The 21,397-nt window shown below is 40.2% G+C and overlaps 2 protein-coding genes across 2 annotated transcripts in view; both read right to left on the bottom strand.

Moving 5' to 3' along the window:
- Window positions 1-6,796, bottom strand: part of prkg2 (protein kinase cGMP-dependent 2) — a 27,801-nt gene extending 21,005 nt beyond the window's left edge. The window contains exons 1-3 of the mRNA XM_035657650.1: window positions 6,665-6,796; window positions 5,213-5,744; window positions 720-886 (exon numbers count right to left, since the gene is read on the bottom strand). Of these exons, the coding sequence (XP_035513543.1) occupies window positions 720-886; window positions 5,213-5,736 (691 nt within the window). The 5' untranslated portion in view covers window positions 5,737-5,744; window positions 6,665-6,796. The remainder of the gene's footprint in view (window positions 1-719; window positions 887-5,212; window positions 5,745-6,664) is intronic.
- Window positions 6,797-12,072: 5,276 nt separating this feature from the next.
- The window catches only part of rasgef1ba (RasGEF domain family, member 1Ba), a gene marked incomplete in the record, with an annotated part of 28,652 nt that continues 19,327 nt past the window's right edge, over window positions 12,073-21,397 (bottom strand). Inside the window, 5 exon segments of the mRNA XM_035659212.1 lie at window positions 12,073-13,699; window positions 15,649-15,721; window positions 16,769-16,892; window positions 17,464-17,559; window positions 20,351-20,446. Of these exon segments, the coding sequence (XP_035515105.1) occupies window positions 13,675-13,699; window positions 15,649-15,721; window positions 16,769-16,892; window positions 17,464-17,559; window positions 20,351-20,446 (414 nt within the window).

Genomic DNA, 21,397 nt, shown 5'->3' with positions numbered 1-21,397 from the left:
TGGAGGGAGGTTACAGTCTCCTCATCAGTCCACACAGATCTGATGTTTTTGTCTCTTTGATGGATGTTTAAGTACATCATGATTTATTCGCTCTTGCATTTTGATGCATTTTCTCGATATACCAATTTTTTGACCTCCACCAAATCTACTGGAAACCCACACTTAATGTGTTAAACATTTTTGCAAACCATGTTTTCTATTAATATATATATAACATAATTTCTGTGAGAAAAGTAAGTGTTCAGTGTAAACAGAACTGTGTGAAGAAACCCAGATACAAGTTAAGTGAATGCATTTGCAGTCTCAATTAAGAAAAACTGTAAAAATGTGCCCAAACCCTCAAAGCACTTGTCATTTCCCAGGATGTTCTACCCATGATGTGCTTGTTTTGTCCCTTTAGATCAGGGGTGGCCAAAGGAGAGCCGACAGTCTGCAGGTTCTCAGGTTCTCTGTTCTCCATCCACTGATTAACACTCAACAAGTAGAGATGAAGAACTCATCAGTGAAATCACCTGCTGAGGTTGCAGACTGTCGGCTTCCTCACTAAACATAAGCACCTTCCACATGTTGCTTCTGCTTCTTATTGGGCATTACATGTCATGTGATGTTTGACCAGTACGGTCTTCAGTAATCTGAGGTGTATCAGCCTCTGCTGGAATCGGACAGAAAAAGCTAATTTCCAAACTAAGCAGAAGATGATCAGATAGGACGGAACCTACCAGCCAGGACAAACAGATGGTTCCCAGGCTCTCCCTGCTTGATGACGTACTCTCCCTGCTGGTACGTGCGCTCATACATACACTCCACCATGTCTTTGATCTGCTGCAGCTCCAGCCTCTTCAGGTACTGGTTCTTGTTCAGGGCATCTGTCAGCAGCTTCTTTACACTGTTCACAGACAATAAGAGAGGGAGAACAAGAAATGGGACTTCTGCTGTGAAAATAAGTAGTGTATTTAAATGTTGCTCAGGGTGTAAGATCATAATAGATCACAATTTGTTTTGTGCCGTTTGTGCATGTTTTTATAAGTGGAGACAGGAGAGAGACAAGCGTTGAGAAACCAAAGAAAGAAATAAAGATCCTTTGGGCAGTATAAAACTCAGGACAGGCAGAGGTAGCAGTAGGTAGTAAGAAGTAACAAAGTATATTTAACCGACTGTACTTGAAGTGCAGTTTATAGGTAATGCAGCTCTAATGTTTCCATGTAGTTACACTTTTGTTTAGAATACGTTTACCGTTAACTACAGATGTTATTCCTTGTTACTTTGCAGATTCAGATTTTGCATTCACTATGAGATCAACTAAATATGGATCAGCTTCTACTAATTTACTAATCAATATCTTTTTTTTTAAAGCACAAATGCCAAAAAAGTAACACTCCCAGCTTTTTTATTTGTTCAAATCTGTCTGTTTTCTTAGTCTTCCATGTTTTTCATTTTAATTGTAACTGAGTTTTGTTCCCCACTATTTTCTGATATTTTAGATCAAATGATTCATCATCAGTTAATAAAGAAATTAATCAACAGATTAATCTAAAACAATCATTTATTGCCACCCCCCTTGCCTTTTTTATTCTTCATCAGTCTTTCTTTTCTGCTTATTTCTTCCTTCTGTCTTTGTTTTTGTCTGTCTTTCTTTACTTTATTTTTATTTTATTTCCTCTGTATTTCCTGTCTTTTTGGTTTTTCTTTGTCTTTCTTTCCATTTTCTTGACCATACTTACATTTAAATTTATTTTATCTTTATTTATTTATTTCCTTGTACTTTTATGTTAACTGAGATAAAACTTCAAAACATTTACTAACAATGGAGTACTTTTTTCCATTCTAGTTTTACTACTTCCTTAAGTAAAGGATACTTTTAAGTCCTTCTTCCATTGCTGCTTGCAGCTATGTGGTACGTTCCTGAGCCACCGGGACGCCTACGTCCACATTACTCACCACGTTTTTAGTCTGCGTGATAAATATTTTGTCTCCTGTGAGGAGATGACTATTTGAAGCCTCTGGACTCCTTCCGACAATGAATCAAGTGAAACAGCAAAAACATAAAATCATCGTGAGCTGTCAAAGTTCACCGTTGTGCATTTTAACAGCTGCAGCGAGGGGCCGTAAGAAGAAGACATCACTTCCTTTGGGGAGTTGTAAACTGAAAAGGTTAAGAGCCACGGTTGAATGCAAACTATAGATCATGAGACCCGGTCGCTGCTCAGAGAGGCGAGTGGTGCAGGTGGTGGGTGGTCTGTTTATCCACCTTATCATGTGTGATAAATTATCACTTTGGGCTTCATAAAACGAGGGCAGATGACATCCAGTCCTTTATTTTTCAACCCACATCCTTTCCTCTCACCTAGCTGTGTCATTACTCTGCCTGAGTCTGCAACATGTTACACTGTCATTCACAGAAGATGAGTATTGTGTTTCAAAGGGCCAGTCTGCAGGAGGGTACCAGCCTGCCTCATTTACATTAGTTTTGGTTATATAATACATGCTGAGCTTATTAGCAGCATATGTTTTAAACATGAGGATCAGGTTGAGAGACTCTGCATGCTCGCATTTATTCGCTGCAGAGCTCTGTATTCATGTTGTACAATATGAAGAACACTTACTGTGACAAAAGGCAATTTGGCTTTCATGTTGGAAAATCTAACAAGACTTACTGCTCTCATTAAATAAGCTTTTGTGTTGTTTCTTGTCTTGCTGAGCTTGTGTGCACAGTAAATGATATGACATAACAGGAGGTCACACATTTGGATTTGATCATAATGATCTCTCTACAGCTTGTCAGATGGCAAAAACAAATGTAAAACATGAGTCTCTTCCTTTGCCTGGTTGAGTTAAAATTACAAATAAGCTAGGCACTTATTGAGTTTGCACTCATTTGAGATGTAATAGAAAAAGTGGCTGATGGCCCAATCAGAGGAGAGAGGAGCTGAAGAGATGTGGGCAGCATGTGTTGACTGGACTGCAGAGTGTTAAAGGTAAATCAAATAGACATGATGTCGTGTTTGTGTCCTTCTGTCTGGATTCTTACAGACTTTTTTTTAGATTTTGAACCTTGTCAGTGACAGCTGAATCTGAACTAAGACCAAAAAGCAGTGTGGACAATTTTTCTTTACGCTTTTTGTTAGGTTGAGGGTGTAAAAATAGAGGGTGTCACATGTTGTGCTGATTATGAAGCCCTTTGAGACAAATTTGTAATTTTGGGCTGTTTAAATACAGTTGATTTGACTTGTAAAAACAGTGAAAGAGGTTTTCTTTTAGAGCTGATAAAGCTTTATGGACTGAAGCGTCTTCAAACATCTTTACCCCAAACAGCAAGTCTAGCTGCCTTTGCCTCTAGATATGCTCAGACCTCTGAACGTACAGTATATGACCACACCTTTCACACTTCTGTCAGGTGATGACACATGAAAGCTTCAAAAAGTCATAAAGTGGACCAACCTCCAACACCAGCTTTTTGAACACTTGTAAGAAGGGCTCCTTTTGCTATATGGGTTGAAAAGCAGAACTGAGTAAAGCAGAATGAAACAGACAGGAAAGATTAAAGGGATGCTTTGACACATTGAGAAATAAGCTTATTTGCTTTCTGGCTAAGAGTGGTGAGAAGATGGAGCTACAGCAAGCAGAAGCTTAGCTCAAAGACTGAAAACAGGTGGAAACTGCTAGCCTGGCTCTGTCCAAAGGTAATAAATTTACCTACTAGCACATCTAATTACCACAATATATCTTGTTTGTTTTCACCTGTACAAAAACCAAAGTATAAATATGTCAGTTTACTGTTTTATTGGGGGGTTACGCATCAGATTATGTCTTGTCCGTAACCAGTAACTTACTGGATCTCACCGCTGGTTGCTTGGCAAACTGCTGAGCCAATAAAGGGGCAGATATGAGAGTGGTATTAAGTACAGTCTCAAAATGTATTTTTGTCAGGTTTTTCGAGTAGTCTCTAACTTTTCAAGTTTCAATGTAACTCAAAATCAAATATAGTTATTAGAGAAGGACAGGACACCTGCAACTGCATCCCACACACAGTAGTTCAGCAGTATTACAGGCAGAAGATCACGGAGCAATCCTGTTTCAGTTTCGGCTCTGTAAACATTGCCTGCTCACAGCTACTGGGCAGCTTACACAAGTTGAGTGCTCTGATGGTTTGCAATTCTTGCTCCCTCAGTCCTTACTTGTTGCCATGTTTTAGCATCTTTTGTCAATCTAAATGACCCTTAATATCTTTTTTCTTTCTTTCTTTTTTCTTTCTTTCTTTTAGGCTTGAAGCCTTAATACCCCACGAGGCAGAATTCTGAGATCAACTTACTCTCTTAATTTGATATACTTTCTGGTGGGGTGGGACATACTGTAACACTGACGGCTAGCATAGATCAATGAAATAACAGTTGGGAAAAAGGTAATTGTTTTTTATAGGAGAGGTGGAGCTCCTCCTTTATTAGAAAGAAATGTTATACCTGTTGGAATAGAGATACTTTTTTAAGGAAATAAATCAATACCATTGTGTGCATTTAAACATTAGTTGCAAATAGGGATATAATAACCAAAACTGGAAAAGCCATTCTTTGTTTCAAGCGAGTAGCAAATCTTCACTACACGGCCAGAAGTATGTAGACACAAAATATGAAACCTATATGTTTTCATGGAATATCTTTGTCAAAAACCATGGGCTTTATTCTGCTGCTAACAACCCCAACGGTCCCGGTTTGAGGCTTTCCAGCAGTTTAGCATCAGTGAAGCCCAAGACATTGGGTGACAAGGTCTGGCTCACAGTTGGCGTTCTGGTTCATCCCAGCAGTGTTGGAGGGGGGTTGAGGTCAGGGCTCTGTGCAGGCCAGTCAGGTTAGGTTCTTCCACACCAAACTGGTAAAAACATTTTTTTATGGAGTAAACCAGTAAACTACTTAAATGGACATTAGATGGAAAAAAATATTCTTCTTCACAATGAAGTGACCAAGTATTGTTTATCTATTTTGTCTTTATCGATCCTGTCTTAAAGTCACTGACCAGCAGCTCAGAAATCTTGGAGTTTTTATGATTTTTGATTATCATCACACAGAAATCACTAAACTCTCCTTTTCTATCGTGCTCCTCCACTTGGCTGAGATGGATTGAGCCTGAGGGTATCATGAACCTTTTAACTGATTCCTGTCTGGCCTTATTTTCATCTTCTTTTTGTGCTTTTGAACCTCCCTAAAAACAAACCTCTCACCTTGCATCCTTCGGCACCCTTGCCTTCTCAAAGGAGAACTTTGGCAGGCTGCTGGAGTCGTAGGTCCTGGATGTGGGCTCAGCAGACACTCCAGCTTTGGCGCCTTTCCTTCTATTGAGGGTTTCCTTGATGCGAACACTGAGGTTGGGGCTGCTCTTGCCGCCGGTTTTGATGGAAGGGGGCCTCGATGCCAGACATACCGCGGCCCCGCTCTGGTTCTTCATCACGTCCTGCAGCTTGTTGAGCTGGATGCACTTGTTCTGCAGCTCCTCGCTCAGCTCGGCCAGAGCTCGCGTCTGTTTGGCTAGCTGCTCCTGGAGACCTTTGATCTGCTGCTCTTTGGCACAAAGCTCCTCGTCTCTCCTCTTGCCCTCTCGCTCCAGCTCGTCCACTCGGGCCCTCAGAGAGTCCAGGGGCGAGTTTTTAAACCCGCCACCGTTATCTTTGTGCGCTCTGCAGTTGGCAGCAGCACAGGGGCCGTCTGTGTGTTTGTAACGCTTCGATTTCATCGAACCGTTCCCCATCTTATCACCTGAGGAGACGAGAGACGTTCCAAGTCAATATTTGCTGAAGTGATTGAAACGTTATCAAAGAGAAGCAAGCTTTTCCAGCAGTACAGTGACATTTAGCACAAAAAGGTCTGTTTGAGGAAGCTGGGAGTGAGGTTTCAAACAAAAGAGCTGAGGAGAGAAAACTGGAGAAAGATGGAAAGTGAGAGGAAAGGGAGCAAATCAGTATATAATGGTCAATGAGTGTGTCTCCTCCATTTATTATTCAGAAGGCAGGAAGTATTACATTACATCAACAGTCACTCCCTATCTGAGCGCAATGAAGGAAGAGCTGCTCAGGAAGCTTGTAAAAAAGGTAAAATCTATCAAAATGACTAACAATATGATTGAACTCTATAAAGTGAACTTTAAAGCATGTCTCTGTCCCCATAGTAATAGTGGACATGGGAGAAAATGTCAGAGAACAATCTTGTTTTTGTTGTTTGGGACTGCCGCCCACTCACACATACAGTAGACTTTATTCATGACATTCCTGCTGGGATACAGTGAGTGGATGTCAGATCATCACATTCTCCCAGCATTATTCTGAAAATCCAAATCAGTTACATCATTTATAAACCTATTTAGAGAGATTACTGAAGAAACTGCCCTCATTTTCTCCATTTGTTTTAAAGCTTCAACTCTGACTGGCAGATCAAAGATTTCCAGAAACAGGCGCTGGCATACAAGTGAGGACTTCCCATATCAAACAATATAACCCACCATTTTATGTATTTATTTTCTTGCGTGAAGGTAATTAAAAACTCTCTCGGTTAAGTTTACTTATTGAAACATCTCCTCAGAGGATCATGCACCTGCAACTTCCGATGCCTCGTCATTCTCCTCCAGAGATGTGAGGGATAAATAAATCCGTGTTTAGTTCACAGTGAATCTCAGTACTCACTTGATCAGTTTCCACAGCCTTCAGACAAACCAGGGAGCCGCTTTAAAAGAAGAAATAATGTGTTTGCACATTCGAGCATCCGTAGAGAAACAGTCCATCAACAGCGCCGGTCGCATCCTCTCCTGCCTCTGTCTCTCGCTCTCCCCCGGGCGCGCTCTTTTTCCACCTCGGCCGTGCGCGTTCACGCGTGCGCGGCAACCAGTATGATTGGCAGGTCAGGTCCGGTGTGAGCGACGTAGACCCCGTTTGTATTTGTTTTTTATTTATATAAGAATTATGCGTTTGTGTATTTGGGTAAAGTCAGCTCAGAAAGTTTATTGGTTGTGATAATGAGGCTAAAAAGAAGTGTTTTAAGTTACTGATGCGGACACCTTTAACATTAAATGAAATTCAAAACATAATATTTATGTTGTTAACCTCTGATCCAACCAGGAAAACCAGAAATCTGATGAATAAAATCACCAATAGCAAGTACAGTCACCTTAAAGGTTTCATCCCAAACGGGACCTTAAAACCACCCAGGAGCTTTCTCAAAATATAGAAATAACTAGTCCAATTCCAAATAATAACAGCTTTTTTTCTGACATGTCATAACATACACAATCAGACAAGCATTACATTAAAAAGATCATTGATAAAAAAAGGGGGGAAAAGACAGGATAAGTGCAAAATGGTATGTGTATATGATTCATGTTTTGATTCATGTTTTTGTTTCTCAGGAGAGGAGATGAGCAGTAAACATGACACTGGTAACAAAAAGCATAGCTGTTCACACATTCAAACACGTAGGTTGTAGAGAAAAAGTGCTATTTGAGATGGCATCAACAGGCCCACTTAGCTATGAATCATGCCTCATGCCCTTAGTTTAATTGTTTGTCAAAAGAAGCATCTAAATAGAAATCTAAATAAATCCAAATCTTGCATCAGGGAGCTTCCTTTAAAGTTTGGATATGTAACTTTTATCCCTGTTAAATTAATAAAAAATGGAACGCAACCTTGTTCAAGTCAACACAATGGTTTTGCTGCTACAACAGCGTTACTATGACCAGTAGCTTATCGTGGCTAATATTAGCTAACATTAAACTTTTGGATGGATGATGCCATGTAACCAACATTAGTGACTCAGTTGTCGGACATAAAGATTCCAATGTGTAACATTTAGGCAGAAATGGAATATAATTTTAATAATAATTGTTATATTTTTGTTATTTTTTAGAATGACGTGAAGGGAGGATGCAACTACAACTACACTGCTAGGTGGCATAAATCCTACACACTGGTCCCTTTAATGACTCTTCTGTACGATTAGGCTCTGTTTTAGCATTGATCATTATCCTGTAACTGTAACTTGTGGCCACAATTGATGGTGCTTAGCTAAATTTACATGGGCTCACTTTAAAGCTGCTTTGTTTTTGGAGGTGCACTTGGGGCCGGTAGAACAACATGAAAACACAACATCTAGCACACAAATTATATGGTTACACATTCAGCAGACACACAGCAACATTATGATTCATTTGGAGTTCTGTTTCTGGCCACTCAGGCCAACAAGTCCAATATTCTCTCTCCTTTTGGCTTCAGTTTGATCTGCACCACTATGGTATAAACAAAAAAATCTGGATCTTTGCTGCTAGATGTTCCACTTCCTTCACCAGCTAGTTGCTAACTTTGTCTGTCTGCTGTTTGGTGCTGGGCAGGTAGCGTACAGGTTCATTGCAGTTGTTTGCTCAGCTGTCTGCTGCTGCTACTGCTGGGAAGAGAGCGGTGAGGGTGAGCCAGAGCAGTAAAGTTGTGGGCTGAGCTGAAAGATGCTAAAATGCTACGTAGACCTAAGGGAACCCTTTTGCTGATAACTCACTGTGGGGACTCTGACACCTTTCACACTACATGTAGTCTTTATATAGAAGTACTCGTCAGAACAGTTGGAAAAAAGACAAGCGATTCAATTAAAGAGAGAGGGTGGAGACAATTAAGTGCAATACTCAATATATTTCCTTTAATCTGATCATTGTCTCCTCTTGCTCTCTGTGGTCATGTGATGCATTTTACTCTTTTTGTACAAGCTAAAGTCTGCAACCCAAAGCTGCTGGCTTTCAGATTCAGAAATGATTAATTGGTTTTCCCAGTGTGTTTGTCTCTGACGCCAGTCTGAGTAGCCTGGCCTGCAGCACATTTTATTGACAGGGACAGAACAATAATGGCAGGTGGCCAAACCTGATTCAGCTGCAGCACTCAGACCACAGCAAACTAATCCAGGTCAGTGACCCATCCCAACCTGAACCTGAGAGGAAATCTGAGAGGTTGGCAAATGATCAGAGGGCATATATTAAATGAGCAAACCTGCTTACAATAAAGGCCTTTAGCTGACTCTATAATGTTATATAGGGCTTCAGTAACTTGCTTAAGGGCACTCTGGCAGAAGAAATATTGAGATTGGAAGAACTGAACCTTGGTGGCTGGTTTGTAACCATGCCACCCCACATCCAGACAGTCAGTGTAGTTGACATTCTGTTTGTAGTTTTCATTTGCTCCTCATGTTTATGTGTCCTCAGGTTGTTTACAGTGTCCACAACCTCACTGTACTGGTTAGCTGACAGGATATTACAGTATGTATGTACGGTTTAGTTGCAAGATGACATTTAGACCCAAAATTCTTAAGTCTGTCTTAATATGTTAAAAGTTTGATGAGAAGGGCAAAAGCTCAGTAGCTTTTTACCTCCAGTTGCCACAAGATAACATGTCACCAGTAATTGGTGGAAGGTTTAAAGTTGAGTACAGTGGTTCATAACCTTTGGGCTTCTGACCACTTGAAAGAAAGCCATATTTTCTTGTGACCCATAAAAGTATAAAACTGAAGGTAACAGATTAGAGGATAGTCAGAAATAACAATAAAACAAATATGTGTGACTTGTTGGTGTCTAAAGGCCTTGTAGTTCTTTTGATACCATACTACGGCACTGCATGTAGTATATTTAGTGAACGATTTTCTTAAGAAAATGCCACAGAATAGTAATATGTTGAAGGTTTTCTAATATATTATGACATAGTGTTTTCTAAATGTTAACTCTAACTGTCCTATTACTGTGTGTGTTAATTGTTTTGAATGCCAGGCTTTAGTTTGAGTTTTTAAATGTGATTATGTAAGTGTGAGGTTTGTTGGCACCACTACTTCCCATGTCACATGATGACAACAACTGAATTTCCCTGCGGGGATCAATAAAGGTTTTATCTTTTCTCATGATATTCTTGATGAGTAGTGTTTAGGACGATGATGTGATAACATCATAGTGTATGTTGTCATTTTGTGCGGACCATAGAATAGTAAAACATGATGTATTGCACTGCATGATGTTTATAAGCATCATATTATGTTTTCATTTCATCATGTTTTTTCACACTGGAGTAAGGCAGGATATTGTTACTATGCACATATTTGAACAGTGTGGTCTAATATATTATTTGAACCCCAATGCATTACACTTTAAACACCTTTGTGTGTCAGTTGTGAATGCTATTGAATATAACGCAATGTTTAAGTGTTATGCAATAATATCATTGTTTGAACTACTGACATGATGTTGTGGAAATTGTGAAAAAAATATATCTTGAATGTGATAATAAATGTTGAGATAAAGAGTCACAGCAACAACAATAGCAACAACTAAACTAGTACAAATGATTAATTATGATGATGCCGTCTTTTTCTCATGCAGGTGTCAACCAAAGCGTGATCGCAGCATGGTAAAGTGTGATGTGATTGTGACTGCACACATTAATCATATCTCTGCTAGAAAATTGGTTCTTTTCATAAGTAATGAGTTTATTAGTTATTCATCTCACATTTTGTATATTGAGTGGCAGAAGTGTAACTCAGCAGCAACACTGTCAGTTGCATTAACTGCATTTGGTCACTTGGTGGAGCCAGATTTGTGTGTTTGTTTTCTGCCTCCATCCATTCAAGTCCAACATCAGCAGAAAACATGATCACATTAGTTCAGTCTTTTCTCAGTGTCTTCCTCAAATATTGATCATAAAGTTTATGTTTCTTCTTACACAGCATTTTATAATACCCCTTCATATATTTCTGTTTTACTTCCAAGAAAGTTCTGTACCTTCCAATATTTATAGATTTTTCTTCTTTTTTTGGAATAGGGGAACAGAACTTCTTTTAATTCTTTACTAGATTTGTTTTCCAGGTCCCTGACTCATACTGAATTATGTCTCCATGTCAGTTTGCATAAGATGTTATTTAGGATTTGGTATGATGATATGGTAATCTATTAAAGGTCCAGTGTGTAATATTGGTGTATGATCATCTGAATGATGTTTTTAATTACACAGGGAGAGGGTTGTCTTCCACAGAGGCCGCCATATTGATTGGTCCACACCGGATCCAGATTTTTAATGCTGTTATACGTTTATTTTCATGCAGTCTGTTCCTGGGTGTTGTAAACTGCCAACAGCCAATCTGTGACGCCTCATGCCAAAGGGACCCCAGCAGTTTACCTAGTGAGTCTACTTTTCTCTGCATGAAGTCCTCTTTGCGGTGTTGCTCTTAACCTTTTGATACATTACTTGTGCCACAAGAATATATCTGGGCAGACAAAACAAATCTACACTGTGTCAGCCGAGTGTTTTAGTGTCTGTGACAAAAGTGGAAAGTTGGCTCATTAACAGCACCCGGAACAGAGGGTCAGAACCTTTCATGATGTTAGACATGTATGAAGCTGTGTTGCTTTGTCCTTACAGATCAGAGTGGAAAGAAAACACATGCTGAATGGTAATAACTTTGCTTTTATCATTTATTTTCATTAAAAACAAATGTATGCATCATTTACTGTGAGAAGCTAGAGCCAGTAGTGTCCAGTATAGCATATACCAAAACAGGGACCTACCAAGGCTTCTAAATTAATTTACTATGAAAGCCTTAAAGGTACTTAATCATTTTCTTAATTTTGTTACAGTAGCCACCTCGATCCCCAGTGTCTCCTCACAGTTTATTTTTTATTTTTTATTGAGCTGCGTTAAGTGTCAGTCCACTGTGTAGTGTCTTTTATATTGACCCTTTTCCCAAATATCAAACACAAATTTACATCTTCCTGATAAATATTTGTATGTGTAAACTGAGAATCTAACAATTGATAATCTGAACGGAAATGTATTAACTATTTAATCCTTTTGTGTAGTTTAATCTGTAACCAATACTTCAAAATATCCTGAAAGGAAATTAAAGCATATTTGACTGAGGAATAAGTAGAAGTAATCAAACATTTATTAGCTTTCTGTGACATTCAGCAGTATAAAGCTTCAAAAAGCTAGTAAGTGAACTAATGACCTTTTTTTTTTCCCTCACACATGCTGTGTTCCCACGTGACAAGAAAACAAAAGCAGTTAACAGACCCAGTCAGTTCATATTTTTTAAACATTTTATTAACTCTCTTTTAAACACTACTAATTCATTTATAAACGGTTCCGCTATTCCATTTTAACAGTCCAAATACAAATGAATGAACACAGGGAGGAAAAAAAGAAACAGTATGTACAATAAACCACAACAGCGCTCAGTGTTGAGGGAGGAGCAAAGCAAGGCAAAGCAGATATCAGTCAAAAGTATTTAACTTCATGCTCTGAGCTAGTACCTTGAAAAAAGTGTTCCATACAAACTTGTATAAAAAATAATAAAGGACTACTTAAGCATGTCATGTACCTAGTACAAAATTAAATAACAATAAAATAATAGTACATATTGGCATGAGGACATAATGTGACTACACAAATAGATTTATAAATAAAACATACGGTGGGAACATTACTTTTTAATATGAAAAATAAAAACATAAACAGGATATTATTTAGCATGTCTAGGGTTTAAACAGAAATCCTCGGTTCACATTATTCAAACACATGAAATCCATTCACTTTTCTAACTGAACCACCAGGGGGCAGCACAACCACACTCATTTTCTACATCAGAGCAGGAACAAAAGGGGAAAGTATGAATAGTAGCCCTCTGCTGCTGAGCACATAAGCCAGCCTGTGGGCTATTTTAAACACTGATTATCAAGAACAACAGGAAACACACTATCATCACACCTTCCATTTAAGCTCTCTGCTAAAGGGCCCCAGTATGCTTCACATGAAGTGCTTGTCAGAGCATCCAACAGCATCTCAAACCCGCAATTCCTACGCCGTATGGTTGAACATCATCTAAAACCCTCTTTGGTTGAAGCTTACTGACACCTTAATGCATCCGAAGCATACTGAGGCCCTGAGTGTGTCAAAGATAAACGAGGGAAGTGTTGCTTCCTGTTGACGAAAATCACAAAACTTTATACAACACAAACAAACAAGAAAACTCAGTTACTCTTAATCTTTAAATTGCAACCAGTGCATTTTTTTCTTACACATAACAATTAACAAAACCTTCAGAAAACATGACGTGAGAGATACTCAGGTATTGTACAAAAGGAAAGTAAACCAAACAAACAAACAAAAGCAAATAATAGCTAGCATAATGATGAACAGTGTTGCGGGAAAGGTTTGAATTCTCCGTACAAAGAATGCTGGCTTATGGAACCAGCGACAGTAGCGTTTCTGTTGAGTTAGCCAACCAGCAGCTAACTTTGTAGCTTCAGTGGAAAAGAACTTGTTGAAAACTAGTGTCGGGGGGGGGGACCACCAACAACCCCAACAACCCCAATGACTCCATTAACGCTCACAGAAGGTTTATCAGGGTTCTTTTTTTTTTTTCAAAAAGACTACAAAGTCATACAAAGAGATGAAAAAAAAAAGACAGCTGTCCTGAAATATACAGCACAAAGAGCAAGAGGGTAAGGAAAAGCAGAGCTTATTAGAAATCTGAAGCTGGGGGAACACAAAAGATCCTCGCCAGCCAAAGTAGAGATTGTCGTTTCCCTTCCAACACGGGGATACTTTGTTTGGACAACAGCGGCGTCTACAGGGCACGGCTCGCTTGTCAGGTTTGTCATCATTCTGGTTTCTTCAGAACTTTAGACCCTGCTTAGCAGAGTGGATCTGTGGAGAGAAGACAGAAGCACGTTAACGTCAGAAGATAATCCTCTGATGTGTCATATTAGATAGAAATGACTTATTTGTTTTAAGAGTTCTTAACATGCAAGACTTGGTAATATATAATCACCTTTCCTGCTCAGCAATATGTAAAAAAAAACCCAAACAGATCTCAGTGTAATTTTTCAGTTATAAACAGAATGTTAGTCGCAGCAACAGTTTGCGTGTTGTGGATTTCTAGGGGTGATGTGTGTAGAGAGTCTGCAGAGCTGAGCAGCACGTTCTGCTGACGCCGCTCGGCTACAATAAAGTGACAGATCGTGTCGCAGTGGAGGCGAGGCTCGGGGGGGATGCAGATAGGGTTGGCAGGCGATCAGGAAACGTGACCACACACACAAACCACAGTGGATTCACCCTGGCTGGGTTTAACCCAACGCCCACAGGGCTCTGGGTCCAAAACCTGCTCTCACCTCTGACCCTTGCCAGTAGATCTGATTCATATGTCTATATATGAGTGCTTGTGTGTGTGTGTGTGTGTGTGTGTGTGTGTGTGTGTGTGTGGGGTCAGTTCTTGGCAACCTGCAGCATGACTGTCAGCTCTGAATCATGTGTTCACTGGCCATAAATACTAGCTTTATTTTTATATGTGTTTCTATGTTTTTTGTTTTGTTTTTCCTCCCTTGTAAGAGTAGGTCTTCTGTAAACTTCTGAAAACTGTAAGTCAGCTGTGTTTGGATGAGTTTAACACATGAGAATATATTTTTCCTTACTTGTACTTTTAAGATTCATTCATTTATATATTTTAGACATATAGAGAGCAGGAGAATTCTACAACAAGCTGGCAAACATACAGCCCTGATTAGGAAACTGTTGTGCTTCTGTCCAATTATCACTTTCAGCTCTGCTTTGGTCTCCATCAACTCAAACATGACTCTTCATTTTTAATATATTTTTAAGTTATACAACTTTCTGTAGGTGGCGATCCGGTCTTTGTTTGGCAAAGATGGCTACTGCTAGGCACCCTAACTACTGGGGCTTGTCTTCCATATCTGCCAAATAAATATTTAATGTTAAATGCATAGCTTCTTATGCAAGAGAATCTTTCTTAAGAAAAAAGCTGCCAGACACAGAGAGGTTAAAACATAAAACTTTCACTGGTAAGAGTACTGTGAGCCCTCTAATCAATAAAGCTGAGAATCACATTTAGTAGTTAAAAATGTGAGGATTTTTTACACAGCTGGACTGTATTCTTTTTATTTGTTGTTTGTAGTTTTTCATTGTTGCTCATCATCTGTATTTACATCGACACCTTTTCACTTACAGCAAGTTCGCACAGTTTTAAACCTATTTCACTTTTATTCCATTGACTTAATTTTTTCATGGAAGTGATGCCCCAGACAGATCTCATGATTGCTGGATGACCCATTTTGTCACTGCGGAAAAACCCAATGTCCCTGAATCAGTTTGTGTCAATTATACTTCAGCGTGTGATGCTGAAGCAAGAGGAAATATCCCTCTGTCAGCTCTCTAGGGCTTTCTTCAATGAGTTAGAGCCGACTGAACAAAGACTATTTTCTCTCATCCATCTTCTCACATACACACAAACGTCCAGAGTGCTGTGTCATAAGGGGGGTTCGGTGTGTGTGCGTAATAGGATGTAATTGTGTGAAAATGACTGATGTCCTTTACGTGTGTCTATGCAAGCGATGGTGTGACAAAGAAGAATGATGGGCACCCGTGTGTGTGTGTGTGTATGTGTGTGTATGCGCGCATGTATGTGCGTTTAATGCATTTATTGAATAGCGTGCAGGTCAGCATCAGTGTGTGACCTACATCCCTCCGGGTCTGCATGGTCAGTGGGGAAGCAGGAGGCAATGTGGGGTGACAGCCGTGATTGAAAGACTAAAACCCTGAGGGTGAGTGTGCGTGTGGGGGGGGGGGGGGTTCATACACACCTCAGAGACTTCCATCTGTCCTTCTCCATGTTATTCTCAGGACCTTCGCTCTCATAGGATGCCAGATACAACGCTGCAATAAGAACATCAAAGAAACATTAGCTTTTCTGAAGTTATTTCTTGAAGACATGACATCCATCCTGAAAAACTGATCGCTGGGATGAACTGACTGATCTTATTGGCTCGTCTGATTTCCTTGACTTACAGTTAAGGATCATAATATTCATGACCCTGGCTCAATAGTACGGGTGTAACGATCCATTGAACTGGATCGATTTATCTATTTAATGATTTTTATTTTTTTTTTCCAACAGATTTTGGATGGGATGGGTCAAATAAACCTGCTTCCCCTTGCACACTCTGATTCTCTGTCTATGTACAGATTGGTTCACAAGAGGATGTTCACTATCGGCTGTAGAAGAGCCGATTGGTCAGTTCAGTCGGTGCACTTCAGTGTCAGGAGGATTTCACAGAGCTCCCCGTCTCTCTCTGATAAGACGACGATAAGCCAGCTACACACGACTTTGATGTGGATTAAAAAGGAGACCGAGACTATCAGTAGCTGCTCGAGTATGAGAGGTGATAACAAGGTGTATGTGGATTTGTGGCTTAGTAGGAAACAAAAATCATTCGGTCTGTGGTTTACTATAGCTTATCAAAGGACAATGAACATAGAGTGCATCACTGTGTTTTCTGCGGTTATTCATTTACATCCAAGATTTACACCTGCACTCCAGTACTGACTGGTGTAATCACCTATTTGGTTATAATTTGGTATGAAGTAAACTGATGATTTCTTTAGTAACAGCAATGTTTTATTCGATAATGTGTTGCTGTCACTGTAGAAAAACACATGATTCAAGTTAATGCAAACTATGTCTGACATGCGGGTTGAAAAAGTCAAATAATATTTGATTTTGGACACCTAACTGACCAGAAATCATATGTTGACCATAATTGCAGTTCAGGATACTGATGTTAAATGAATACTATTTAGCATACAGACATTAGTGTGGTATCAATGTGAACTAACACTTGGCCAGAAAGCGTATTTTGCAAAATGTAACCAATTAATTATGCACAAAGATCCTATAATCCATTCATTCATTTATAAGCGTACCATCTTCCGTGAACGCTGGAGCAGTCAGCAGGTACTGCAGAATCTTGCGATCCTTCTCAAACGGACATTCCACTTTCTTCCAGGTCATGAACTTACTCACTTGTTTGGCGAGTTCCCAGAATTTCTGAAATAAAACCAAAGACAGACGATACAGGTTCATATTCAGAAGGAAGCAACATGTTTAAGGGTCTATACTACACAGTCTATGCATAGTTGACTATTACTACTTTACTCCATGCTCCAAATATTACTGTCACACTGCCTTTGCGCAAGGTATGTAACCTTGAAGGGCTCCACTGAAGCTGCCCAAGTGACCTAACATAACACTGTGGTTATAGTAGCTGTTCTGAAGTGTTAATGTGTTCAAATGTACTGGATAAATACCCAAGATAGAATGAATCCTTAAAATAGTGTCTGACTCAGTGTAGCTGTGACCCAAGAACAGTGGAAATACTTATGAGTCTTTGGTCACTGGTCAGTAGGTTTGTTCCATGGAAACGCAGCTGTATTTTACACACTCAAGACTGACTTCTTTATTCTTTAGGGAAGTGGAAATAAAAAGCATCCGTTGCCATGTGTAGTAAATATAGTGACGCTGTTTTCTGACACAGAGAAGTCAGCTGTGGGAAAAAAAGTAAATCTGGTGTAATCTGTTGCTGAGGAAACTCCCCTGGGGAATTTTAAATTCGGTTTACCTCAAAGTTGACGTGCCCGTTCTGCAGCCTGTTTGCACAGCCCTCGTTGAGGAAGTAGATGTCTTTAATGAGCAGGCTGAAGAAAGGGATGACAATCTGCAAGACAACAGAAAGTGAATGGGATTTAATTTCGCTGAGAAGATGTGAAGGGGGATTTCCATATGACTCACAGGTGTGTGGTCTTTATAAACATGGATTCAAAAGGAAAAGGATTACAATAGACAAAGAGGATCTCTTGTTCATTTCCTGGGAAAAACAGACCCTCTTCTGTTCTGATCATAAACACATCTTCATCATTAGATACTCGGTAATGTTCCATTCTTACAGGCCTGTAGCAGCATGTATGAATGCAACCTTTAATAACCTTAAAACAAAATTTCTCTAACCAAAAATAGAGAAGTGAAATTAGAATAGATTTTCCAGAGAAGAAGAATTCCCCTTTAAAGCCCCGTAAATAATTCATCGCCACCCTCACAATGATTCAGGTCACTGCGTGTCTGAGCACTAACATAGATGTTGATGGAGAGCAAGGTGTGGAAGAAGCACCAGACTCCATTCAAATAACAGTCAATTTTACACTGCTGGGCACTTTTCTCTCTTCTCAGGAAATTAAACTGGCTGGCTGGTTAAACATGGCATTTATCAGCTGCCGTGGCTGATAAATAAACACCACTTTTGTTCCTGTGTGTCGAGAGACTGCTGCAATCTGGCACAGTGACCTATAAAAAAAGAAAACTCTTTCCTGACAGTCCCACACATCCCCACCCAATATTATCAAACATTCATGATGGTGGAGCTTTTAAGAGATTAAATACCAGAGGGGGTAGCAGCAATGTATCAAATGCACATTTTTGTTGCGCTCTGTGTTTTATTTAACCAAAGTCATATTGATTGTATCAGAGGTTGCACTTGAATAAACCCCACACACCCTTTCCTAATTAGGTCTCTTCACAAGATAGTCGTTTTGTCGAGCCAGTGAATCCATCTGATTTCTCTTTATCTGCTCTTGGCTGATTTGTATTGTAAGCTTGTTTCTGTGAAATTGTGCCTCCACACCATCCTTCGACAAAATCTGAGTGCGGCTGACAACTAGTTAACTTGATGTCAGTGAAGTCAGGGAGTCTGCACACAGTGTACTCTGAGGGCTCTGTAGGAGCAGGATGTTTACAAGGACATGCTCGTATGCCCAATCTGGAGACTGTTGTCATGCATGCACACGTCTGTACAAACATGTTCTGCTTTTAGAGGAAAAAAGGTGCCCAACAGGAACAGAAAGGAAGTCGATTTCACAGCTGGACACATCTGGGATGTTGAGGGTCTGGAAGCACTTCGTGTGATGTAACTGGGTGTGAACTGGAATATTTTCTACATTCTTCTCTGCTGCTGTACAACCAAACATGTGATATACCAAGTCTGCCTCAGATCAGCTGTTTAACATTTTGTTTAAATGTTATTTCACAAAGTAATCAACACAGCAACAACTGTCGGAAGATTTCAATCTCTGTGTCCTCACAGCAGAGAACAGAACTACAGCAAAACTGGATCCAAATGAAGCATGAATGCCGGCTCTGACAAAGTAAACAGCACTGTGGATGGCTAGAGGAGATCATAAACAACCCCCCCACCCCTCCTTATAAAGGAGAGGCCACAAGGGCAAGAACATACCAGACTTCTTGGGAACTTTCCGTTTCATGACCCCGACCTCTTGCCCGGGTATGTTTGCATTCCTGAGTTCCGAAAAAACATCCCTCACAAACCTCAGGGAGCCAGATACATATTGACAGTACACTCTGTCTCCATGAAAAAAACACATTATTCAACATGTGATGTACGAGGAGAGACTAACCACTAACGTCTGACAGCCCACGAGCTCTGTGCTGGTTCAGATTCAGGGCGGGTAACTCAAGAAGCAGCAGAGAACACTATGTGATCTGGCAGGCAACCGTTTTTTCTCTTTCTTCCCTTGTTGAGGAAAACACAACATGTTTGATGAGGAGGAAACCAAGACCCTCCTCATATCTTGACCCACTTATAACTCAACCTCTGTGTCCCCCCTCTGGGCTACGTGGTTATGCAACCGCTGTTCTCCGTCCAAGTCCGCTGCGCTCGTGTTTACGGCTGCTGATGCTGTAAGCACGATGGGAACGCCGCTCCCAGACGATAACAAGGCACAAGGAATGACAGCGCTATGGTTCGTTATTCTGCTTTGCCTTCCCCTCCCTCAAGTTCCATGTTGCAGCACATGAAGTTAAAAAGCGGTGTGATAAGCATCTCAAGTTTTTACATAACTGTAATCAGCACAAAGGATCTCTGCTGCAACATGCGTCACCAACACTTTGTCCAGGGTGGTCCAGTGGTCAGAGTGCTTATTCTGATACTGAGAGGTCACTTTTGGTTCATCTAGCAGCTGTCAAGTGGTCTTTAGCAAGATGAGGATGTTAGCTCAGCAAAATGTATGAAATGTAAACCAAAGTCTGGAGTGCAGATGTTTAAAAGTTTGTGGATTTTATAAACCGCAGCTACTGGATGTGTTTGTACAAAAGAAATGTTTGTTGACTTTTTGGTAAGTTGGACTTCATTAACTGTCATTGACCTGACTAGACTCAGACTTTCTCCAAATGTGATTTCCCAGTGATGGTGGTTTTGCTAGAATTTCAATCTCTATTTAACAAGCTGCACATTAAATGTCAGCATGTAAATTTAATTTGCACTCCTGAGTCCTGCCCAGCGTGTTGCATTCAGATGGGAGCTGAGCTAACCGTGAACCAAATGAAAAAGTTGAGATTATATTCAAATGTTTAAAATTCAGGAGATCATTTTCTATGATCATTCTACGAAAAGAGGCCATGCAGCTCAATCATACAATCATTGTGTGCTGAGGCCTCACCTTTTCTCTGCTGCTGTTGGCAGTGATCGATCTCTGGGTGGCTCCTCTCAGCGCTGTTCTGTAGTTGTAGAAATTGCTGGAAGGATCCATCTGGTGCTATGGAAAAAAAAACAAAAAAAACATACAGTGTCAGTTTGATAACAAAATGACCATCGAGCACATTAACTTAAAATTAACTAATCATTAGCAATGATTCACGTCAAATAAGGCTCAGAGGGACAAAACAGGAGCGTAAAAGAAATAAAAAAAGTAAAGAATGACAAAAGAATGACAAACAGAAGGAGAAAGATGGAGATGAAATCCGGTGAGACATGAAGGGAACCTAAAGAACTGAGTCTTTGAAAGCCTCAGACTCGTCTCCACTTCAGATCTCCTCTTTCAAAGGGCCGACTGAAGGCCTGTTGGGCTCAGAGTGTCTTTCCTGCAGTATCTGGGGTTTCCTCAGGTACCACAGGGAGGGGAGAGGTCTGTGTGTAATTTCTACCCCAGTTACACCTCAGCATCTGGGCAGGAGTCTGCTGCATTCCCTTTGCCTTCACCCGCTTTCAACCCCATGGATACGTCAGTTCCATGTTGGGTGTTAGATTTGCTTGTTTATTGCCATTTCTAAAGTCTTACTCTGGACTTTCCTTGAGGGACACATCTCCAGATGACTGCTACTCTGTTTTGTTTCCTTTTAACCATTACGTTTGAATAAAAAGTCAAACATTTTGTGCAAGAATTATTAATCATATTACTCTTTTTTCCTTAGGAAAGGGGATATCTTTTTTTGCTTTTTTTACCTGTATTTTTTTGGCTACATATGAGGGTTAGGGTTAGACACCAATTTAGGACTGCTATACTGTGATTGATATTTTACAAGCAACCAATGCTATTTCTTTTTTTATGATAGCGACAGCTGAAGACAGACAGGAAAGGGAGGCAGAGAGAGGGGATGACACACAGCGAAGGGCCACAGGTCGGATTCGAACCCTGGGCCGCTGCAGCAAGGACTCAGCCTCGGTACATGGGTCGCCAGCTCTACCCACTGAGCTAACTGGGCGCCCG

Source organism: Morone saxatilis, unplaced genomic scaffold (genome assembly GCF_004916995.1).
Source record: "Morone saxatilis isolate NCDOM2014 unplaced genomic scaffold, NCSU_SB_2.0 Contig16, whole genome shotgun sequence".
In the NCBI taxonomy this organism is placed as follows: domain Eukaryota; kingdom Metazoa; phylum Chordata; class Actinopteri; family Moronidae; genus Morone; species Morone saxatilis.
The sequence above is the reverse complement of the archived record's forward strand: the minus strand, read 5'-3'. Positions and strand labels throughout refer to the sequence as shown.